Raw genomic sequence first — 19,112 nt, forward strand, 5'->3', positions numbered from 1 at the left:
AAGTAGCTTTCTTACCTCAAACTGAGTTAAATTAGACGCTCCCTCTGGCATTGCCAACATTTCATTTCAGAAGATTCTACATTTTTGGTTTAGATTCTTCCGAAGGTTTTTTCTTTAAATGTTGTAAGCAAAATTTGCGGGAAAACTTGGAGGCATTGAAAGCACTTATGAACTGGCCTTGTGAGGGAAATGGGTGGTCGGCCTTTCAAGTTGAGACCCTTCATCTAGACCAGGGGCTCCCAAGCTGGAGTCCATAGACCCCTCGGTTAATGGTAGGAGCCCTTGGCATTAAAAAGGTCAGGAACCCCTGATCTAGACTGAAAGAGTAGAGGGGAGATAGCCAGGATGGAGGGGAAGGGGTGGACCAAGATCCAGCAGGTGATAGGTGGATCCAGGTGAAGAGAAGGTGAGAGGTGGATGGAGGAGGAGAAGGTGGAAATTGTGACTGGGAGGTGACGGGTGGAGGTTACTGAGCGCTGCAGATGATGGACTCCAGTAGAAGAAGAAAGTGGAGAATGGAATCAAATAAGGGAGGTGGGGAGGGCAGATTGGAACAGTGGTGGGGGATGGGGGGGTTGAACCAGTGGGAGGAGCAGGTGCAAATGGCTGACTGGGGCTTCTGGTGAACATATGATGACCACTGCAGGAAGTAGTTCAATGAAAGGTTTAATGTATGAAAAACCTGTACTTGCTGGGGTTTAAATGAATGATGGGAGATCTCAGTGAAACCCAGCAAATATTGAAAGGCCCAATAGAGTAGACATAGAGAGCATGTTTCCAGTAGTGGGAGAATCAAGCCTCAGAATAGAAAGACATCCCTGTGGAATGGAAATAAGGAGGAATTTCTTTAGTCAGAGGTTGGTGAATCTATGGAATTTATTGCTATGGATAGCTGTGAAGGCCAGGTCATTGGTTGTATTTAAATTGGAGGTTGATAGGTTCTTGATTAATCAGGGCATCAGAGGTAACAGGGAGCAAACAGGAGAATGGCTTTGAGAGGGAAAATATATCTGCTATGATTGAATGGTGGAGCAAACTCGACGGGCCGAATGGCCTGTTTCTGCCTGTATGTCTTATGGAGTTGGTGCTGCCGACTCCGACTGAGCAACATCCTGAACAATCTGTCTCCAAGAGAGAAGAGTGGGGCAAACACCATCGAACTACGGACACCAGTGTGAGATCCTGCAGTCAGGACTATAGATTCTTTGCCAGCATGAATTAAGGTGGGCACAAGATTTCTTCTCATGTGTTCCTACTGCAACATCAGTGTGGCTTGCCTGGGTGTAACTTCCTCTCCATACTCAGAAGATTGTGGATTGAAACCCAGCTGCTCGGGAGGCTCCAGAGCACAGGATTGTAAGAAGTTGCAGACAGCTGTAGACTCAGTCAGCTTCACCTTGGGCACAACGTTAGTGTGGCTTGCCTGAATGTAACTCCCGCTCCTTACTGAGACAATCTGACCACATCAGTGTGGATAACTTCACTCAGCTCAATCCCAGTGGCCACACATTTTAATTCCACGTCCCATTCCCATTCTGATATGTCTATCCACGGTCTCCTAAAACCCAGGTACTCACCTCAACACTGAATTAACTCCACAACCTATGGACTCATTTTCAAGGACACTACAACTCATGTTCTCAGTATTATTTATTCAGTTTAATATTATTTGCACAATTTTTTGTCAGATTTTGTTATTTATAGTTTTTCATAAATTATTTATTTTCTTCTAAATACCTGCAAGAAAATTAATGGTAAGGTAGTATATGGTGAACATATTTTATGCATTGATAATAAATTTACTTTGAACATTTTGACCTTTGAACTGGAATTTGAATGTAAATCACTGTTTGCTGACGGAGAGGGTGGTTAGTATATGGACTGAGATGCTAGAGGAAGTGGTTGAGGCAGGGACATTAAGAACATTTAAAAGGTAGTTGGACAGATAGGTGAATAGGAAAGGAAGGATTTGACCACAAGGCCGTAAGACCATAAGATATAGGAGCAGAATAAGGTCATTTGGCCCATCGAGTCTGCTCCACCATTTCATCATGACTGATCCAATTTTCCCCTCAGTCCCAGTCTCTAGCCTTTTCTCCGTATCGCTTCATGCCCTGACCAATCAAGAATCTATCCACTTCTGCCTTAAATCTATATAAAGACTTGGCCTCCACGGTTGCCTGTGGCAAAGAATTCCACAGATTCACCACTTCTGGCTAAAGAAATTCCTCTTCGTCGACATTCTAAAGAATGTCCCTCTATCCTGAGGCTGTATCCTCTGGTGTTAGTTTCTCCCACCATAGGAAACATCCTTCCCACCACCACTCTATTAAGGCCTTTCACCATTTGATAGGTTTCAATGAGGTTACCCCTCATTCTTCTGAAATCGAGTGAATATAGGCCCAGAGCCAACAAACGCTCTTCATATGACAAACCATTCAATCCTGGAATTATTTTTGTGAACCTCCTTTGAACCCTCTTCATTTTCAGCACATCCTTCCAAAGATAAGGGGCCCAAAACTGCTCACAATACTCCAAGTGAGGTCTCACCAGTGCTTTATAAAGTCTCAACATTACATCTTTGCTTTTATATTTTAGTCCTTTTGAAATGAATGCTAACGTCACATTTGCCTTCCTCACCACAGACTCAACCTATAAATTAACCTTTAGAGAATCCTGCACAATGACTCCCAAGTCCCTTTGCATCTCAGTTTTTTTTTGTATTTTCTCCCCATTTAGAAAATAGTCTACCCTTTCATTTCTTCTTCCAGATTGCATGAACATACACTTCCCAACACTATATTCCATTTGCTACGCACATTCAAATACAACACCTTCAGCTGTATTCACCCTTTATTGATTCTGTCCACATTTTACGATGCAACTCATCTTGTTGACTGCAATTTTGCCCTATCAACAGCCTCTCCTCACTACACATTGCCTCTGTTTGTAAACCAGCTACCTCATCTTCAGCACTATCATTTCGGCTCCCATCCCCCTGCCAGATCAGTTTAAATCCTCCTGAATTTGGGCCAGACATGGTACATGGGATTAACTTAGATGGGTATCTTGGTGGGGGTGACCCATCTGGGCCAAAGGGCTTGTTGCTCTCTGTAAGACGCTAAACATTCTGCGTTGCTAATAGATATTGTATGCTTTCCTCCAATCACCTTAAAATTATGCCCTGTCATATCACCTATTTCTGTCCTGGGAAAATGTCTCTGGCTGCCCACTCAATCAATGCCTCTCACCCTAGAGCAGGGGTTCCTAACCTTTTTTATGCCATGGACCGATATCATTAAGCAAGGGGTCCGTGGACTGAAGGTTGGGGACCCTTGTCTTAGAGGGATGATAAATCAGCCAAGTTGGAATTGTGGAGCAGGGACGATGGCCTAATTCTTCTCCTGTGTCTCATGGTCTTATCTGCGCTTTTTCTTTCCTGAAGTGGACAGTAGAGATCTTCACTGTAACTCTGCAATATTTACTTCTTAACCAACAGGACTAAAAAGAAAATTAGAGGTGTAGGATCTTGCTGTGCATCTTGCATTCTAGGACTGATAACTCTTCCAAAGTACTTCATTGGCTACAAAGCTGATTGGAACATTGTGGTGTTGTGCATGTGACGTAGAAATGCAAGTTCTGTGCTGAAGATTCTGTGTGGAATCAGCTTGATGTTGACAGATTACTGCCGCTATTTATAGCCCGAAACTTGTGGCTGTATTTTATTCCCTTTCATCATTTATGGTTGAAACAGTTCATGATTTCTTCATTGCTGTCGTGCTGAGGGAGTGAAGATTATCTGCCCAACTTTTGCTTTAACATAAGTAGAACTTACTGCTGGCTGCATCTGCCACAGGCTGTAGTTTGTGAACCAATTATGGCTTCAACAGAACTCTGAGAATGTTATTGAACTGAGTCCAGATGCAGTGTGTCTTCAGAGCCAACAAAACTGGCCTTGTGTTTACATCAGGCTGACACCTGCCCTCTTCCTTGTGAAAGTAATTGGACATGATGATTCACAGTACAATAGTAGAGACAATTGTTATGTCCTACTGAGAATTTTGACCTCAGCACATAATCAAAATTCAAAGTAAATTTGATATTAAAGTCTGTATGTGTCACAATGCACTACTCTAAGTTTCATTTTCTTGTGGGCATTCACTTTAGAATCAGATTTAATATCACTGGCATATGTTGTGAAGTTTGTTGTTTTGCAGTAGCAGTACATTGTAATACATAATAAAACCTGTAAATTACAGTTAGAAGTGTGTGTGGGTGTGTATAAAAGTTAAATTAAGTAGTGCAAAAAGGGAGAAAAAAAAAGTGAGATAGTGTTAAAGGGTTCAATGCCCATTCAAAAATCAGATGACATGGGGGAAAAAGATGTTCATGAATTGTTGGGTGTGTGTTTTCAGGCTCCTGAACCTCCTCCCTGATGGTAGCAATGAGAAGAGGGCATGTCCTGGGTGATGGGGGTCCTTAATGATGGATGCCAACTTTCTGAGGCGTTAGTCCTTGAAGGTGTCCTGGATGCTGGGGAGGCGAGTGCCCATGATGGAGCTGACTGAGGTCACAACTTTCTGCAGCTTTTTTCGGTCCCATGCAGTGACTCCCCACCCCCCCCCATACCAGATGGTGATGTGTGGGATTCCTCTGGGTGCTCTGGTTTCCTCTCAAGTTTCAAAGATGCACGGGTTAGGATTAGTAAGTTGTGGGCATGCTCATTTGGTGCCGAAAGCATGGTGGCGTGGTCACTTGAGAGCTGCCCCCAGTGCAGTCTTCAGACTGTGTTGGTCGATGATGCTAAGACACGTTTCACTGTATGTCCTGATGTTTCAATGTGCACGTTGTAAATAAAGCTCATTTTTGCATTGTTTGGAAAACTTTGTTGGTGGGGTGATTTCCCATGTACAAAATATTTCCCAAATTGACTGCTTCCTCTATTATTCAGGATGCCTTGAAAGAATTCCACCCTAGTTCCTTCGCGCTTAAAGCTTGTTAAGACCACCTTGTATTGAAGGCTGAATTGTAAACGTTCACCTTTCAATACCCATCAGGTGCGTAGTCTAAATCCTGTGGTGTCAACAATGAGGCATGTATCCCAGGAAGTCCCAGAGCACCAAGTGTTGCTGCCTTGCCCCAAGGTGGGAAGGTTAGCCCAGTATTTTAAATTCCTTCCTGCAGGCAAAAGGTGTCTGCTAAAGACTGATTTGAACTCTGTGTTTTGTAACTCGGCCACAGAGTAAATTGATAGGATGTTGCCAGGTTTGGAGGACCTGGAGTCTTACGGAAGGATTGAATAGGTTAGGACTTTATTCCTTAGAACATAGAAGATTGAAAGGAGATTTGATTGAAGTATGGAAAATTATGAGAGGGATAGATAGGGTAAATGCAAGCAGGCTTTTTCCACTGAGATTAGAAAATATGCAGATGCTGGACATCCAAAGCAACACACACAAAATGCTGGAGGAACTCAACAGGTCAGGCAGCATCTATGGAGGGGAATAAGTTATTGATGTTCCAGGTTGAGCCCTGATGAAGGTCCTTGACCAGAAACGTCGACTGTTTATTCTCTGTTGATGGTGCCTGACCTCCTGAGTTGCCCCAGTAACACCTGGCTGAACAACACTGGGAACAAAGAGGGGCCTGTATTTCTCTGCAGGGAGTCCCTGGTTTACCCAGACCGATTAGTGGACACCCACATATACAAGCAAGCTCCTGTAATATTATAAAATTCAGGAGTTCAACATATTTACATTGGTTCATTTCTATGAACATCTATGAAAGAGTAAACAGTCGATATTTCGGGCCGAAACCCTTTATCAGTGGTGCATGCAAGTTTGATTTCAAAGTTTAAGAGAAGTTTGAATAAGTCAACTGTTTACTCTTTTCCATAGTTGCTGCCTGGCCTGCTGAGTCCTCTAGTATTTTGTGTGTATTGCTTTTTCCATTGAGGTCAGGTGGGACTACAATGAGAGGTCATGGGTTAAGGGTGAAAGGTGAAAGGTTGAAGGGGGAACTGTAGAGGAAACTTCATCACTCAGAGGGTGGTAAGAGCCGTTCAGTGTTGCGTTGCTAATCGTTGTAGGCTTCAGAACCATTCTTTGCTGAAGTGCTGAGTCCGTATTGATCACACCAATCAAACCGCTCAAAAACAACAAAAAAACCAGTAACCTGAATCCAGATAAACATGCATCATGAATCTTGAAGTCCCCCAAAATAAGTCCACAGCCTCACCAATCAGTCCTTGCAACATGGAACCCAGGGCTCCTGCACTTTCCTCTGACAGCAACAAGCGAGAGGGAAAGGAAGACCGGCCAAACGCAGGCAGGCGGTACCGAACACCCGCCAGTGCTCTGCTGACGTCCTTGGCGATTTCAACCTTGCTGGGTGCCTCAATCAGAGAGAAGCGGTGGAGTCGATCATAGACTCATCCCCGGGCTCCAGGATTCCAGGCCGCACACTCTGCATCAAGCCTCACTGATCTCCCTCGAAGACAGCAAAGCGCCAGATCGCTCATTCAGCCCACAAACACACTGTCAATATGCAAGTCACAGGTTCCAATCTCAGCAGCTTTGTCGTAGAAACATATTTGAAAGAAGAAGATGAGGTAAAAGAAGTAGTTTTATGAACTGTCGGCAGGACTTCGCCATTGGTCATGTTGCTCGCTGGTGCCATCTAGTCAATTTGAACTCTGTTAGTGTATTTTACCTCGCGATAGACTGGTGTCCTATCCGGAGGGAGTCTCATATTCTCAGTCCCTTCACGCCACAGAAACCAGCATAAGCACCGGCCTGATGGGCCACAATGCTCGGGACAGACTTTGACTTAGTGTATCTTAACTTGCTGCAAGGGATTGGAAACTAAGCCTCCACGGCAAAGAGAGATGGGTTTGTGGGGAAAACATGGTCACTGTGTTGGCTTCAAGGACGGTTCTTAAAGGGGAGGCAAGGATGAGTGACTTAATGAAGGAACTGGATGAGGCTCATTCCTCTGCTGGAGAATCTGGAGTTCAGGGGATAAGGACAACACGGTAGCGTAGTGGTCAGCACAACGCTTTACAGTAACCATTGACCTGGGTGCAAATCCTGTCACTGTCTGGAAGGAGTTTGTACGTTCTCCCTGTGACCGTGTGGGCTTCCTCCCACAGTGCAAAGAGGTACTGGTTGGTAGGTTAATTGGTCATTGTAAACTGACCTGTGATTAGGTTACCGTTACGCTGGGGGGTGCTGGGCATTGTGGCTTGAAGGGCAGGAGGGTCCCACTCTGCACTGTGTCTCAATCAATCAATAAATACATTTATAAAAACAGAGGGCTGTGTAGGAAGGAAGGGTCAGATTGATCTGAGAGTAGGTTAAAAGGCCGGTCCCACACTGTGGACTGAACACCTGTACTGTGCTGTGACATTCTATGCAGAGTATCTTGCATAAAGGATGAAACTTTCCCCCTTAGTTCCCCCATTAGTGGGTAAATGGTCAGCAACTGAATAAGTTATGTTAATTAAAAAAGTAAACCGAGTTTTTGACAAACTGTGGTTAGTGTGGATGGTGTCTATAAAAATATAGTTCTCTATACTGAGGATTTATTGGGCATTGCTTCAATACAGGATTGATCAAAGGGTCACTGGTCTAACAGAGAAGGTTGTCACGCCAAGAGAGCAATGTGTTTTCCATGTTCTATAATTTCAGGAACAGGATTTGCCCCCCGGGAACAAAATGAGTTCATTCCGAGCCTCTGGAATTCTCAATGGCTAATATTTATTCAGGGCTAATATTGATTAAGTTGCTGGGCACCAGGATAATTGAGGGATAAGTGGATCTGGTGGCAAAGCAGACAAAGGGTAGAAATCCAGTCTTATCAAATGGCTAAGTGACTTTACTTCTTTCCCTTCGGAGAAACGAGTAAGGGTTTCTTTGTCTCGTCGTTATCTTGAGGCTCTGAGTGTCTTCAAGATACAGTACTGTGTTGGCTGAGAATGTCATGGGCTGTGCTGTAGATGACACGCCAGACTACATAAACACACAGAGCACTGACACTGGATGAAACTGAGCCGCACAGTAAGTCTTTTCAGCTCCGTGCGGAGGGAACATTGCACTCAGAGAGATGTTGTATTGTACCTGATCCATCAAGTTGTTCTGCTGATGTTAAGTCAGATGAGATTCTGCAGATGTTAGAAACCTTGTGCAACACACACACAGAAGCTGAGAGTCACAGTCAGAATCTGTTTCATTATCACTGATATGTCGTGAAATTTATTGCTTTGAGGTAGCAGTGCAGTGCATTACCTAATAATAAAACTAAATTACATGAGAAATAAAAATTGAAATTAAATGAAGTAATTAGTGCAAAAACAGAGTGAAAGTAGTGAGGTAGTGTTCATGGGTTCATTGTCCATTCAGAAAGTAGTGAGGAAGTGTACATGGGTTCTTTGTCCATTCAGAAAGTAGTGAGGTAGTCTTCATGGGTTCATTGTCCATTCCAGAAGGGAAGAAACTGTTTCTGAATGGTTGAGTGTGTATCCTTAGGCTCCTGTACCTTCTCCCTGATGGCAGCAGTGAGTAGAAGACATGTCCTGGGTGATGGGGGTTCTTAATGATGGATGTTACCTTTTGCATCACCTTTTGAAGGTGCTGGGGAGGCTAGTGCCAGTGATGGAGCTGGCTGAGTTTACAACTTTCTGCGGCATCTTTTGGTCCTATGCAGAGCGCGCTCCCCCCCGCCATACCAGACGGTGATGCAGTATCTGTAGAGATTTGTGAGTGTTTGCCAAATCTCCTCAAGTATCAGTATATTAATATCAATATATAGCATCAATATCAATATATATTGCATCAATATATTGGGCCTCAGGAGGGATCCCAAGAGAAGCTGACACCCAGGAACTTGAAACTGCTCATTCTTTCCACTGCTGATCCCTCGATGAGGGCTGACGTGTGTTCCCTAACATCCACTTCCTGAAATCCACTACCGGTTCCTGGCTCTTACTGATGTTGAGTACAAAGTTGTTGTGACACCACTCCACCAGCGGATCTGTCTCATTCCTGTACGCCACCTTGTCCAGCTTGATTGGTTGCTCTAGTATTTTGTGTGTTTTGCTGATAGAAGAGCCCTTGCTCTGTGAGACGAAGAACGCTGGAATCTTTGGTGTCAACTGTTCTCAGCCAACACAATAGACACATGAAATTACTGGAGCGTACCGGTATGCTTCACGCTTTACAGCACCATTGATTGCGATCATGAGCTCAATTCTCTCCGCTATCTTTAAGCAGTTTGTACGTTTTCCCCGTGACTGCGTGGAATTCCTCCGGGTGCTCTGGTTCCCTCCCAGTCTCCCAAGACGTACGGATTAGGGTTAGTAAGCCCAACCCTAATGCAGTATTGCTACCGGAAGTGTGGTGACACTTTCAGGCTGACCGCAGCACAATCCAGATTAGTGTTATTTGTCACATGTACATCGAAACATACCGTGAAATATGTCGTTTTGCATCAAATCATATCAGCAAGGATTCAAATCAGCCTGCAAGTTCACGATGCTTCCAGCATCAACTTAGCACGCCCACAACTCACTAACCGTAACCATACTTTGCTTGAAGGTAGTATCCTCGGAATGTGCAGGTCGTTGACTTAAAGACGATGGATTTCATTGTACTTTCCAATAGTTCAATCTAATATCCCAGAGAAATGTATGTAATATACAACCTGACATTCTTGTTCTTTGCAGACATCCACGAAAACAGAAGTATACCCAAAGAATGAGTGACAGTAAAAAATGTTAGAACCCCAAAACCTCCCCTACTCCCCCTCCCACACACCAGCAGCAGCAAAGCATCCACCCTTCCCTCCCTCACTTACTTCAGCAAAAAAAAGCATCATGACCCTCTACCCACCAAGCAGGGGATAGAAAAGCCCCCAAGAAAGACCACGATCTGCAGTACAACAAATGCTAACTGTTCACCCTGACAATTCAACATACTGCAAGCTCTCCCTCTCTCTCTCTCCCCAGTAAAGGGACAGAGAGGCGTCGCCCTTTCCCAATGTATATTTGACAAATAAAGCTAGGCAAATCAATTGTTGATGTGGTCACTGTGGTTCAACTACCCTTCTTACACGTCCCACCTGTGTGTGAGTGTGGGCTGTAACAAGAAATACTCTTACCGGAGGCTCCACAGCACACCACGCTGGAGGGAGGCTGTTCACCTGCACGGAATTTACTCACTCAACCTACCATGGAGAGTCACCGGTGCATTCACATTTGCTGCCAGTGTGGGGAGACATTTACTCAGGCAACCAACGTGCTGGCATACCAGCGCGTTCACACTGGGGAGAGGCCACTCTCCTCATCCCAGTGTGGGAAGGGCCACACCTTAAGTCTTCCAGTTTGCCGAAACACCAGCAAATTCACACCAAGGAGAAAGTTTGCCTGTGTGTGGGAGGGAGGGACGGGGTTCTGTTTTGTTGTTTCCTCTGTTGTTCTGTTGAACATTGTGGGCATGCTGTGTTGGCGCTGGAATGCCTGCTGATACTTGAGGGCAACCCTCAGCACATCCTTAGGCTCTAGAACGTAGAAGAGTACGCACACATTACCACGATGTGTACCGACTTTTAACTGACTCGAAGATCAGTCTCACCTTTACCTCCCACATAGCCCTCCATTTCTCTACCATCCACGTGTCTAAGAGTTTCTTTTTTGCTGTGTGCCTGGCCTGTGTGTGTGTGAGTCTGTGCGTGCGTCCGTGATGATGGATTTTTCATGGCTTTTTTACAAGGCGCGGAGCGAGAGAGAGAAAGACTGTGTGGCGTGCCACTCCTCACCTATGTTCCCTCTAAGCTGTGCGCATGTGCGCACGCACACATTTTTCATCCAGCGCACAAAGGAAATTAATGTGCGCACAAAAGGTTAGTTACCTAAAAGAATATAGTAATTAATAATTATACTTATTGAAATGCCAAAGACAGGAGAGAGAAAAATAACTGAGTGACTTACATATGTATGTTATTTTGTTGTTATTCCGTGCAGTTTTATGTCAAATATTTTGTAAATCTATATAAACTGTCCCATGTGTGCATTCAGTGCGCACATACTTTTGTCACAGGAAAAAAATTTGCACAACGTAAGATTTTTGCGCACACTGACTACTAAAAATTAGGGGGAACGTTGCTCCTCACACAGACATTTTTCGCAGTATTTTCCCTTTGTTTTACGAGGTCGAGTTGCGATCTCAACACTCAACCCTGCACGGATGGAAAATGTACTCGGGGACGGACCCGACTAGTTTCGAACCCGGGAACCTCCACTCCTAGGTCCGGTGCCGGTGTCGTTGCGCCACCAGCCGGCCCAGTCATGTGTCTAAGAGTTTCTTAATTGCATTTTTAGTATGTGCTTGCTTGTATTTTTATATAATCACGTATACACATGTCACTGTTCAGTGAATTTTCCAGCAATTGTAGTACAATTACTTCAGTCCAGAACGCTGTTTGCTTGCGGTTGTTGTTTGCATGAGGTGTTCTCTTTTTCTCTGCACTTTGGGTGTTCGACAGTTTTCTTTCTGTAGTGGGTTCTTTCGGGTTTCTTTGTTTCGTGGCTGCCTGGAAGGAGATGAATCTCAAGGTTGTTTAACTATTATGGAGGGGAGTGGGAACCAGTGCGATCGAGCTGAGGATGAGCCAGCAGGTTTACAAGTAGACGATGGGTGTAACATGAATGTTAAGGAGGGACAAGCCAATGACTGGGTATAAAAGCAGACAGAGCAAAGAATTGAATTGTACCACAGAGGCAAAAACTCAAAAGGGCGAAGAATGCAGGGCTGAAGGTGCTGTATTTAAGTGCATGTAGCGTTCGGAATAAGGGTGGACAAACTCGTGGTGCAATTTAGAGATTGGTCAGTATGACATTGTGGGCATCACTGAGTCATGGCTGAAAGGCCACAGTTGGGAGCTTAACATGAAAGGATATACTTTGTATTGAAAGGACAAGGAGGAAGGCATAGTGGTGTGGCTCTGTTGGTAAGAGTTGGAATTAGATCTTTAGAAAGAGATGACATAGGGTCGGAGAATGTTGAATCTTTGTGGGTGGAGTAAAGAAACTACAAGGATTAAAAAAACATTATGGGAATCAAATATAGGCCTCCAAACAGTAGCCAAGATGTGGGGTTGAGATTGCAAAGGGAGCTGGAAAAGGCATGTAATATGGATAATGTCGCATTTATAATGAGGGACTTCAATATAAAAGGGGATTGGGAAAATCAGGTTGGTGTTGGATCGCAAGAGAGGCTTTTTAGGGCAGCTTGTGCTTGAGCCTACTCAGGGAAAGGCTGTCTTAGATTGGGTGTTGTGTAATAACCCAGATTTTATTAGGGAGATTAATGTAAATCCTTAGGAGGCAGTGATCATAATCAGATTGAATTCATACTGCAAGAGGCATGAGAGAGGAGCTTGCCCAGGTTGATTGGGGGACGATACTGGTGGGGATAACAGCATCTCTTCCATTTTACTCACTTTTGCTCTCGCCCCATCCTCCCGCCACTCTACCAGGGATAGGGTTTCTCTTGTCTTCACCTCCCACCCCACCGGCCTCTGCTCCATCACATAATTCTCTGCACCTTCCATCATCTCCAATGGGATCCCACCACCAAGCACATCTTCTCCTACCCCTCAATTTCTGCTTTCCACAGGGATTGCTCCCTACATGACTCCCTTGCCCATTCACCCTGTCCCACTGATCTCCCTCCTGGCACTAATCCTTGCAAGCAGAGCAAGTGCTACACCTGCCCCTACACCTCCTCCCTCACTATCATTCAGGGCCCCAAACTGCACTTCCAGGTGAGGCGACGCTTCTCCTATGAGTCTATTGGGGTCATATACTGTGTCCGGTGCTCCTGGTATAGCCTCCTGTATATTGGAGACCCGACGTAGATTGGGAGACCGCTTCACCAAGCACCTACACTCCATCCGCCAGGGATCTCCCAGTGGTCACCCATTTTGATTCCACCTCCCATTCCCATTCCCATATGTCTATCCATGGCCTCCTCCACTGTCATGATGAGGCCACACTCAGGTTGGAGGAACAACACCTTCTATTCCATCTGGGTAGCCTCCAACCTGATGGCATGAACATTGATTTCTTGAACTTCTGGTAATGGCCCCTCCTCCCCTCTCCTTCATGATTCCCCATTCCTGTTTCCCTCTCTCATCTTATCTCCTTGCCTGCCCATTGCCTCCCTCTGGTGCTTCTCCCCACTATTCTTTCTTCCATGGCCTTCTGTCCTCTCCTATCAAGACTCCCCCTTCTCCAGCCCTGTATCTCTTCCAGAAATCAACTTCCCAGCTCTTTACTTCACCCCTCCCCCTCCCAATCACCTTGTGTTTTTTTTCTCCCCTGCCCCACCTTTTAGATCTACTCCTCATCTTTTTTTCTTCAGTCTTGCCGAAGGGTCTCGGCCTGAATCACCAGCTGTACACTTTTCCATAGATGCTGCCTGGCCTGCTGAAGCATTTTTGTGTGTTGCTTGGATTTTCAGCATCTGCAGATAGCTCTTGTTTTCTGGAAGTTTCTTAGCTTTCTGCAGTAGGTGTCCCACCTCTTGAATTTGGCCCTTTTTTTAGGTTAATTGTTATCGCTGGAATTGTTAACGTAAATGACGCACCTCACTGTATATTTGACGTGATAAATGTCTGAATCTGATGGAACTGATTGAAACATCTCCTCCATTGCCTCTTTAGAAAGGTGTGTTCAGACTGTTGGAACAGGATTACCTCATTGAACCAGTGGAGGGAGAGCACTGGAAGAAAGCTGCGTCACAGCCCCACGTCATTTACAAACGGCATGCAGTGGAAGTGGAGGGACTGCCCGACCCCCAGCGGCTGGAGGGGCGAATGGGAGGGATGGAGAAGCCAAGCCCCAGCGAGAGCCGAGTGTGTGGTGTATCGGGTAAGGAAATGTTGGACATGTGGCTGTTGGCTGCTCCTGTTTGCCCTATTTACATTCCCAAGGCCGCAGCTGAGAGTCAAACGCGTGATTCCCTTGGGCTCAGGAATGGTTATTCTGGCATTTTCTCACAGGATGCTTCTGGACAGATGTCCGTGTTGACCTCCTGAATGCACTGAGAGCTCACCAGTACAGACATCGAGTCACAGATCTCTACAGCACAGAAACAAGCCCTTTGGCAAATCTAATCCATGCCAACCAAAATCCTATTCTGCCCAGACCCATTGACCCACACCTTCATCACAGCCCTCCCATCCATGTACCTACCAAAAGTCTCTTGAATGCTGAAATTGGACCCACAGCTACCACCTCTGCTGGCTGCTCGTTCCAGATTCACACCATTCTCTGAGTGAAGAATTTCCCCTTTGCCTACCCCTTAAATATTTCACCTTTCACTCTTAACGTATGACCTCTAGTTCTAGTCTCACTCAACCTCAGTGGAAAAAGCTTGCTTCTGTTTACCTTATCTGTACCCCTACTAGTTGTGTATATCTATTAAATCTCCTCTCAATCTTCTACGTTCTGTAGAATACAGTCCTAACCTATTCAGTCTTTCCCTGTAACTCAGGTCTTCAAGACCTAGCAACATCCTTGTAGATTTTCTCTGTGTTCTTTCAATCTTATTAATATCTTTCCTGTAGACAGGAGACCAGAATTGCACACAAAACTCCAAATTTTCTCCACCAATGTCTCATACAACTTCAGCATAATATCCCAACTCCTGTACTCAATACTGTTGTGCATAAAAATCTGAGGAGATCGGCAGTTTCTGAGATACTCAAGCCTCCTCATCTGGCACCAACTAGCATTCCACAGTCAAAGCTACTTAGATCACATTTCTTCCCCGTTCTGCTGCTTGGTCTGAACAACAACTGAACCTCTTGACTGAGTCTTCATCCATTTATGGATTGAGTTGCTGCCACATGATTGACTGATTAGATATTTGCATTAACGAGCAGGTGTACAGGTGTACCTAATAAAGTGGCCACTGAGTGTGCTGCAGATTCTATTACTGCCCCGAGTCCCCTCCTCCATACCCTTCTCCTATTGTCCACTCTCCTGTCTTATCAGAAGTTTTCTTCTCCTGCCCTTGACCTTTCCCACCACCTGACTTCACCTAACACCTTTCAGCTAGCCTCTTCTCCTCCTCCCCCTCCCCACCCTTTAAATTCTGGTATCTTCCCCCTTCTCAGTCCTAAAGAAGTGCCGACTGTTTATTCATTTCCATAGATGCTGCCTGACCATATATAACCATATAACAATTACAGCATGGAAACAGGCAATCTCGGCCCTTCTAGTCCTGCTGAGTTCCTCCAGCATTTTGTGTGTGTTGCTCTGGATTTCCAGCATCTACACACTTTCTCGTGTATATGATTGGGTCCTCCAGATTTATCCGTTTCCCTCTTGATCTAATTCCAATGTCCCACCAGCCAGGATGTCCCAGACCAACAATTCACTGCCGGATCATCTTCATTTCCTCTCCCATCTGGTCACTGACCTTCCAACATGAAGACACTTCCTTGCTTTACTAAAAGCTGCCAAATTCTGGCTTTCTGGTCAAAGCTCCTTGTAACTTCCTCTCGCCCTCTCTGGTCTTCAACATAGAACATAGCACCGTACAGAAACAGACCTTTTTGCCTATACATTGTTCATATCCTTCCAGTTTCTGCATGTTCTCTGCCCAGGAAGCAGTCAAAACTACCTCATTAAAAATATTTTAAAACATAGTTAGTTAGGTTTTTGCATAGCAGGAGAATTAAGGGTTATGAGGAAAAGGCCAGATCAGGCATGAATGATGGAACAGGCTCGATGGGCCAAATGGCCTTCCCTTGCTTCTAGTTGTTATGTTCACGTGCTATTTAAGAGCCTCTTGAACACCTCCACCATATCTACCTCCTCCACCACCCCAAGCAGGGCATTCCAAGCACTCACCACTCAGTGTAAAAATAAAATTATCCTGCACATCTCCTTTGGAAATTGCAAACCACCACGCCCCCCCATCCCAGCTCACCTTAAATGCTTACCCTCTAGATTTAAGCATTCCAACCGTGGGAAAACAATACAGGCTGCTATTGTCAAGTTCAATTACAGTTTATTGTCGTTCAACTGTACACATGTATACTGCCAGACGAAACAACGTTCCTCTGGACCAAGGTGCACAACACAACACATATAATTCTATCACAAAATCAGAATCAGGTTTATTATCACAGATTTATGTTGATAAATTCATCTTTGCAAAGAATCTACAGTCCTGACTGCAGGATCTCACACTGTTGTATGTAGTTTGATGGTGTTGGGCCCACTGTTCTCTCTTGGAGTCTCATTGTTGAGAAAGTTGAATTTTGCTGTGAAGTTTGTTGCTTTGCGACTGCAGTGCACAGAATTACTATAAATTGCAATAAGAAATGTATTAAAAATTAAGTAAGTTGTGTGAAGAGAGCACAGAAAAGTGAGGTAGTGTTCATGGGTTCATTGTCTATCTCATAATCTATGCCTCTTGTAATCTTCGATCTTCACTGATGCTGAAAAAGCAGTCCACGTTTGTCCAGTCTCTCCTTATAGCACATACCCTCCATTCCAAACGACATTTTGGTGGTAAACCATAAGATACAGGAACAGAATTAGGCCATTTGGCCCATCGAGTCTGCTCCGCCATTTCGTTATGACTGATCCATATTTCCTCTCAGCCCCAATCTCCTGCCTTCTCCCCGTATCCCTTCGAGACCATTCGAGAATCTGTCAACCTCTGCCTTAAATATACATAAAGACTTGGTCTCTACAGCTGCCTGTGGCAAAGAATTCCAAAGATTCACCACTCTTGGGCTAAAGAAATTCCTCCTCATCTCTGTTCTAAAAGGATGCCCCTCTATTCTGAGGCTGTGTCCTCTGGTCTTAAGCTCTGCCACCATAGGACCGTTGGCCCCAATCCTCCGACCCTCTCTATTTACATGTTTGCAACTCCCGCACCTAGGAATGTGAAAACTGGACCTCCGTTCTGTCTCTGCAGTGCGTTCTTTCCCCTTGTCCTTGCATGTCAGAACTCAACCCCTTAATTTAATTCATTGCATTCTTTCATTTGAGATCCAGGTAACGTTTACTCTGAAATTAACATACTTAGCAAGATTGAGCTAAGGTTGGTGAATGGGAATAGTGTCTCATTTCATCCTGATGAAAATATTAGTTGCTGTAAAAACAGGTGTACAGTTTCCTCGAACATACCTGTCTCACTGCGGTTTGGTTCGTACACAGGAAAAGATGGATTTTGTTCTGTCTTTCAGCAAGATCATGTCTGTTACCTACATCAACCTGCCTTGTCCCAGTACGTGTCATTGGTCAAGTGTCTCCACAGTAGCATAGCAGTTAATGCGATGCTGTTAGAGCTTGGGACGTCGGAGTTTGGAGTTCAGTTCTAGTGTTTTCTGTAAGGAATCTGTATGTCCCCCCTGTGGAATGCTAGGGTTTTCTCTGGGTGCTCTGGTTTCCTCCCACAGTCCAAAGATGTACTGGGTAGGTCAATAGGTTATTGTAAATTTTCTTGTGATTAGGTTAGGGTCAAATCGGGGTTGTTGGCGCAAAGGGCTGGAAGGCCCTATTCCGTGCTGTGTCTGAGTCAGGATCAGAATCACTGACCTACGTCCTAAAATGCAGTGTGTTGTTTTGCAGCAGCACTACAGCACAAAGCATAAAAGTTACTTTCAGTTGCAATAAGAATATATGCAAAGAATAAATAAATAGTATAGAAAAAGAGAGAGAAATGGTGAGGTAGAGTTCATGGGCCATTTTGAAAACTGATGGCGGAGGGGAAGAAGCTGTTTCTGAATTGTTGAGTACATGTCTTCAGGCTCCTGTACCTCCTCCCTGATGGTAGTAATGAGAAGGGTGTATGGGGTGTCAGGGAGGGGTAGCATCTCTGGTGGGGGAACATGTTGCGTCCTTTTCAAGGTGGTTAGTCCACCTTTGGTCCCCACCTGGCACTCAGCTCTCACCTGTGGCTCCCCGTAGCTGTTTGCATGCGACAGCGGCCACATCCCGGGCAACGGCTTCGACAAGCCGGCTAAACCAGGTGAGGGTAGCCGACGGGTCTCAAACCCTCGGTGAGATAGGGAGTTGTCTATCCCAGCATGTGAAGACAGACTCTGGCGGATTGAGCGAACGAGACCGATGGAAGGTCCAACGGTCAAGAAGGCGGTCTCTGCAAGCGTCGTGGAACGTGTAGAGCACGACAAGACTAGATGTCCTGGTCATCTACTGCGCCTAGTCCCATCTCCAGCCGTCTCGACTCTGTCTTGCCACTGGATCCAGATGGGAATTGGGAAGAGAGAGTGAGGCTGACGCTGCGCAGCTCTCCCTCACTTAAATCCAAATAATGCGCTAGTCTCGACACCATCAATGGTGTCAAGGTCTTCATCGACAGCGACGATGGACAAACAACAACTAATGAGAAGAGGGCATGTCCTGGGCGGTGAGGCTCCTTTATGATGGATGACTCCTTGTGGCATCGCCTTTTGAAGATGTTCTCGATGGTAGGAGCCATTGTGCCCAAGATGGAGCTGACTGAGTCTACAGCTGTCTGCAGCTTCATACAATCCTGTGCACTGGAGCCTCCCGAGCAGCTGGGTTTCAATCCATAATCTTCTGAGTAAGGAGAGGGAGTTACACCCAGGCAAGCCACACTGATGTTGCAGTAGGAACACATGAGAAGAAATCTTGTGCCCACCTTAATTCATGCTGGCAAAGAATCTACAGTCCTGACTGCAGGATCTCACACTATTGTCCGTAGTTCGATGGTGTTTGCCCCACTCTTCTCTCTTGGAGTCAGATTGTTCAGTATGTTGTTCAGTCGGAGTCAGCAGCACCAACTCCATAAGACATACAGGCAGAAACAGGCCATTCGGCCCATCCAGTTTTCTCCACCATTCAATCATAGCTGATATATTTTCCCTCTCAAAGCCATTCTCCTGTTTGCTCCCTGTTACCTCTGACGCCCTGATTAATCAAGAACCTATCAACCTCCAATTTAAATACAGCCAATAACCTGGCCTTCACAGCTATCCATAGCAATAAATTCCATAGATTCACCAACCTCTGACTAAAGAAATTCCTACTTATCTCCATTCCACAGGGA

At 45.2% G+C, this 19,112-nt stretch overlaps 1 protein-coding gene across 2 annotated transcripts in view; it reads left to right on the forward strand.

The window, feature by feature from the left end:
- The window catches only part of LOC134355789 (A disintegrin and metalloproteinase with thrombospondin motifs 7), a 203,747-nt gene that overhangs the window by 14,898 nt on the left and 169,737 nt on the right, over positions 1 to 19,112 (forward strand). For both annotated transcript variants that reach the window (XR_010020204.1, XM_063066203.1), the window contains exon 3: positions 13,720 to 13,927. Coding sequence is in view for 1 of the 2 variants with exons in the window: in XM_063066203.1 (XP_062922273.1) it covers positions 13,720 to 13,927 (208 nt within the window). In the remaining variant the exon portion in view is untranslated. The remainder of the gene's footprint in view (positions 1 to 13,719; positions 13,928 to 19,112) is intronic.

This window comes from Mobula hypostoma, chromosome 13, assembly GCF_963921235.1.
Source record: "Mobula hypostoma chromosome 13, sMobHyp1.1, whole genome shotgun sequence".
In the NCBI taxonomy this organism is placed as follows: domain Eukaryota; kingdom Metazoa; phylum Chordata; class Chondrichthyes; order Myliobatiformes; family Myliobatidae; genus Mobula; species Mobula hypostoma.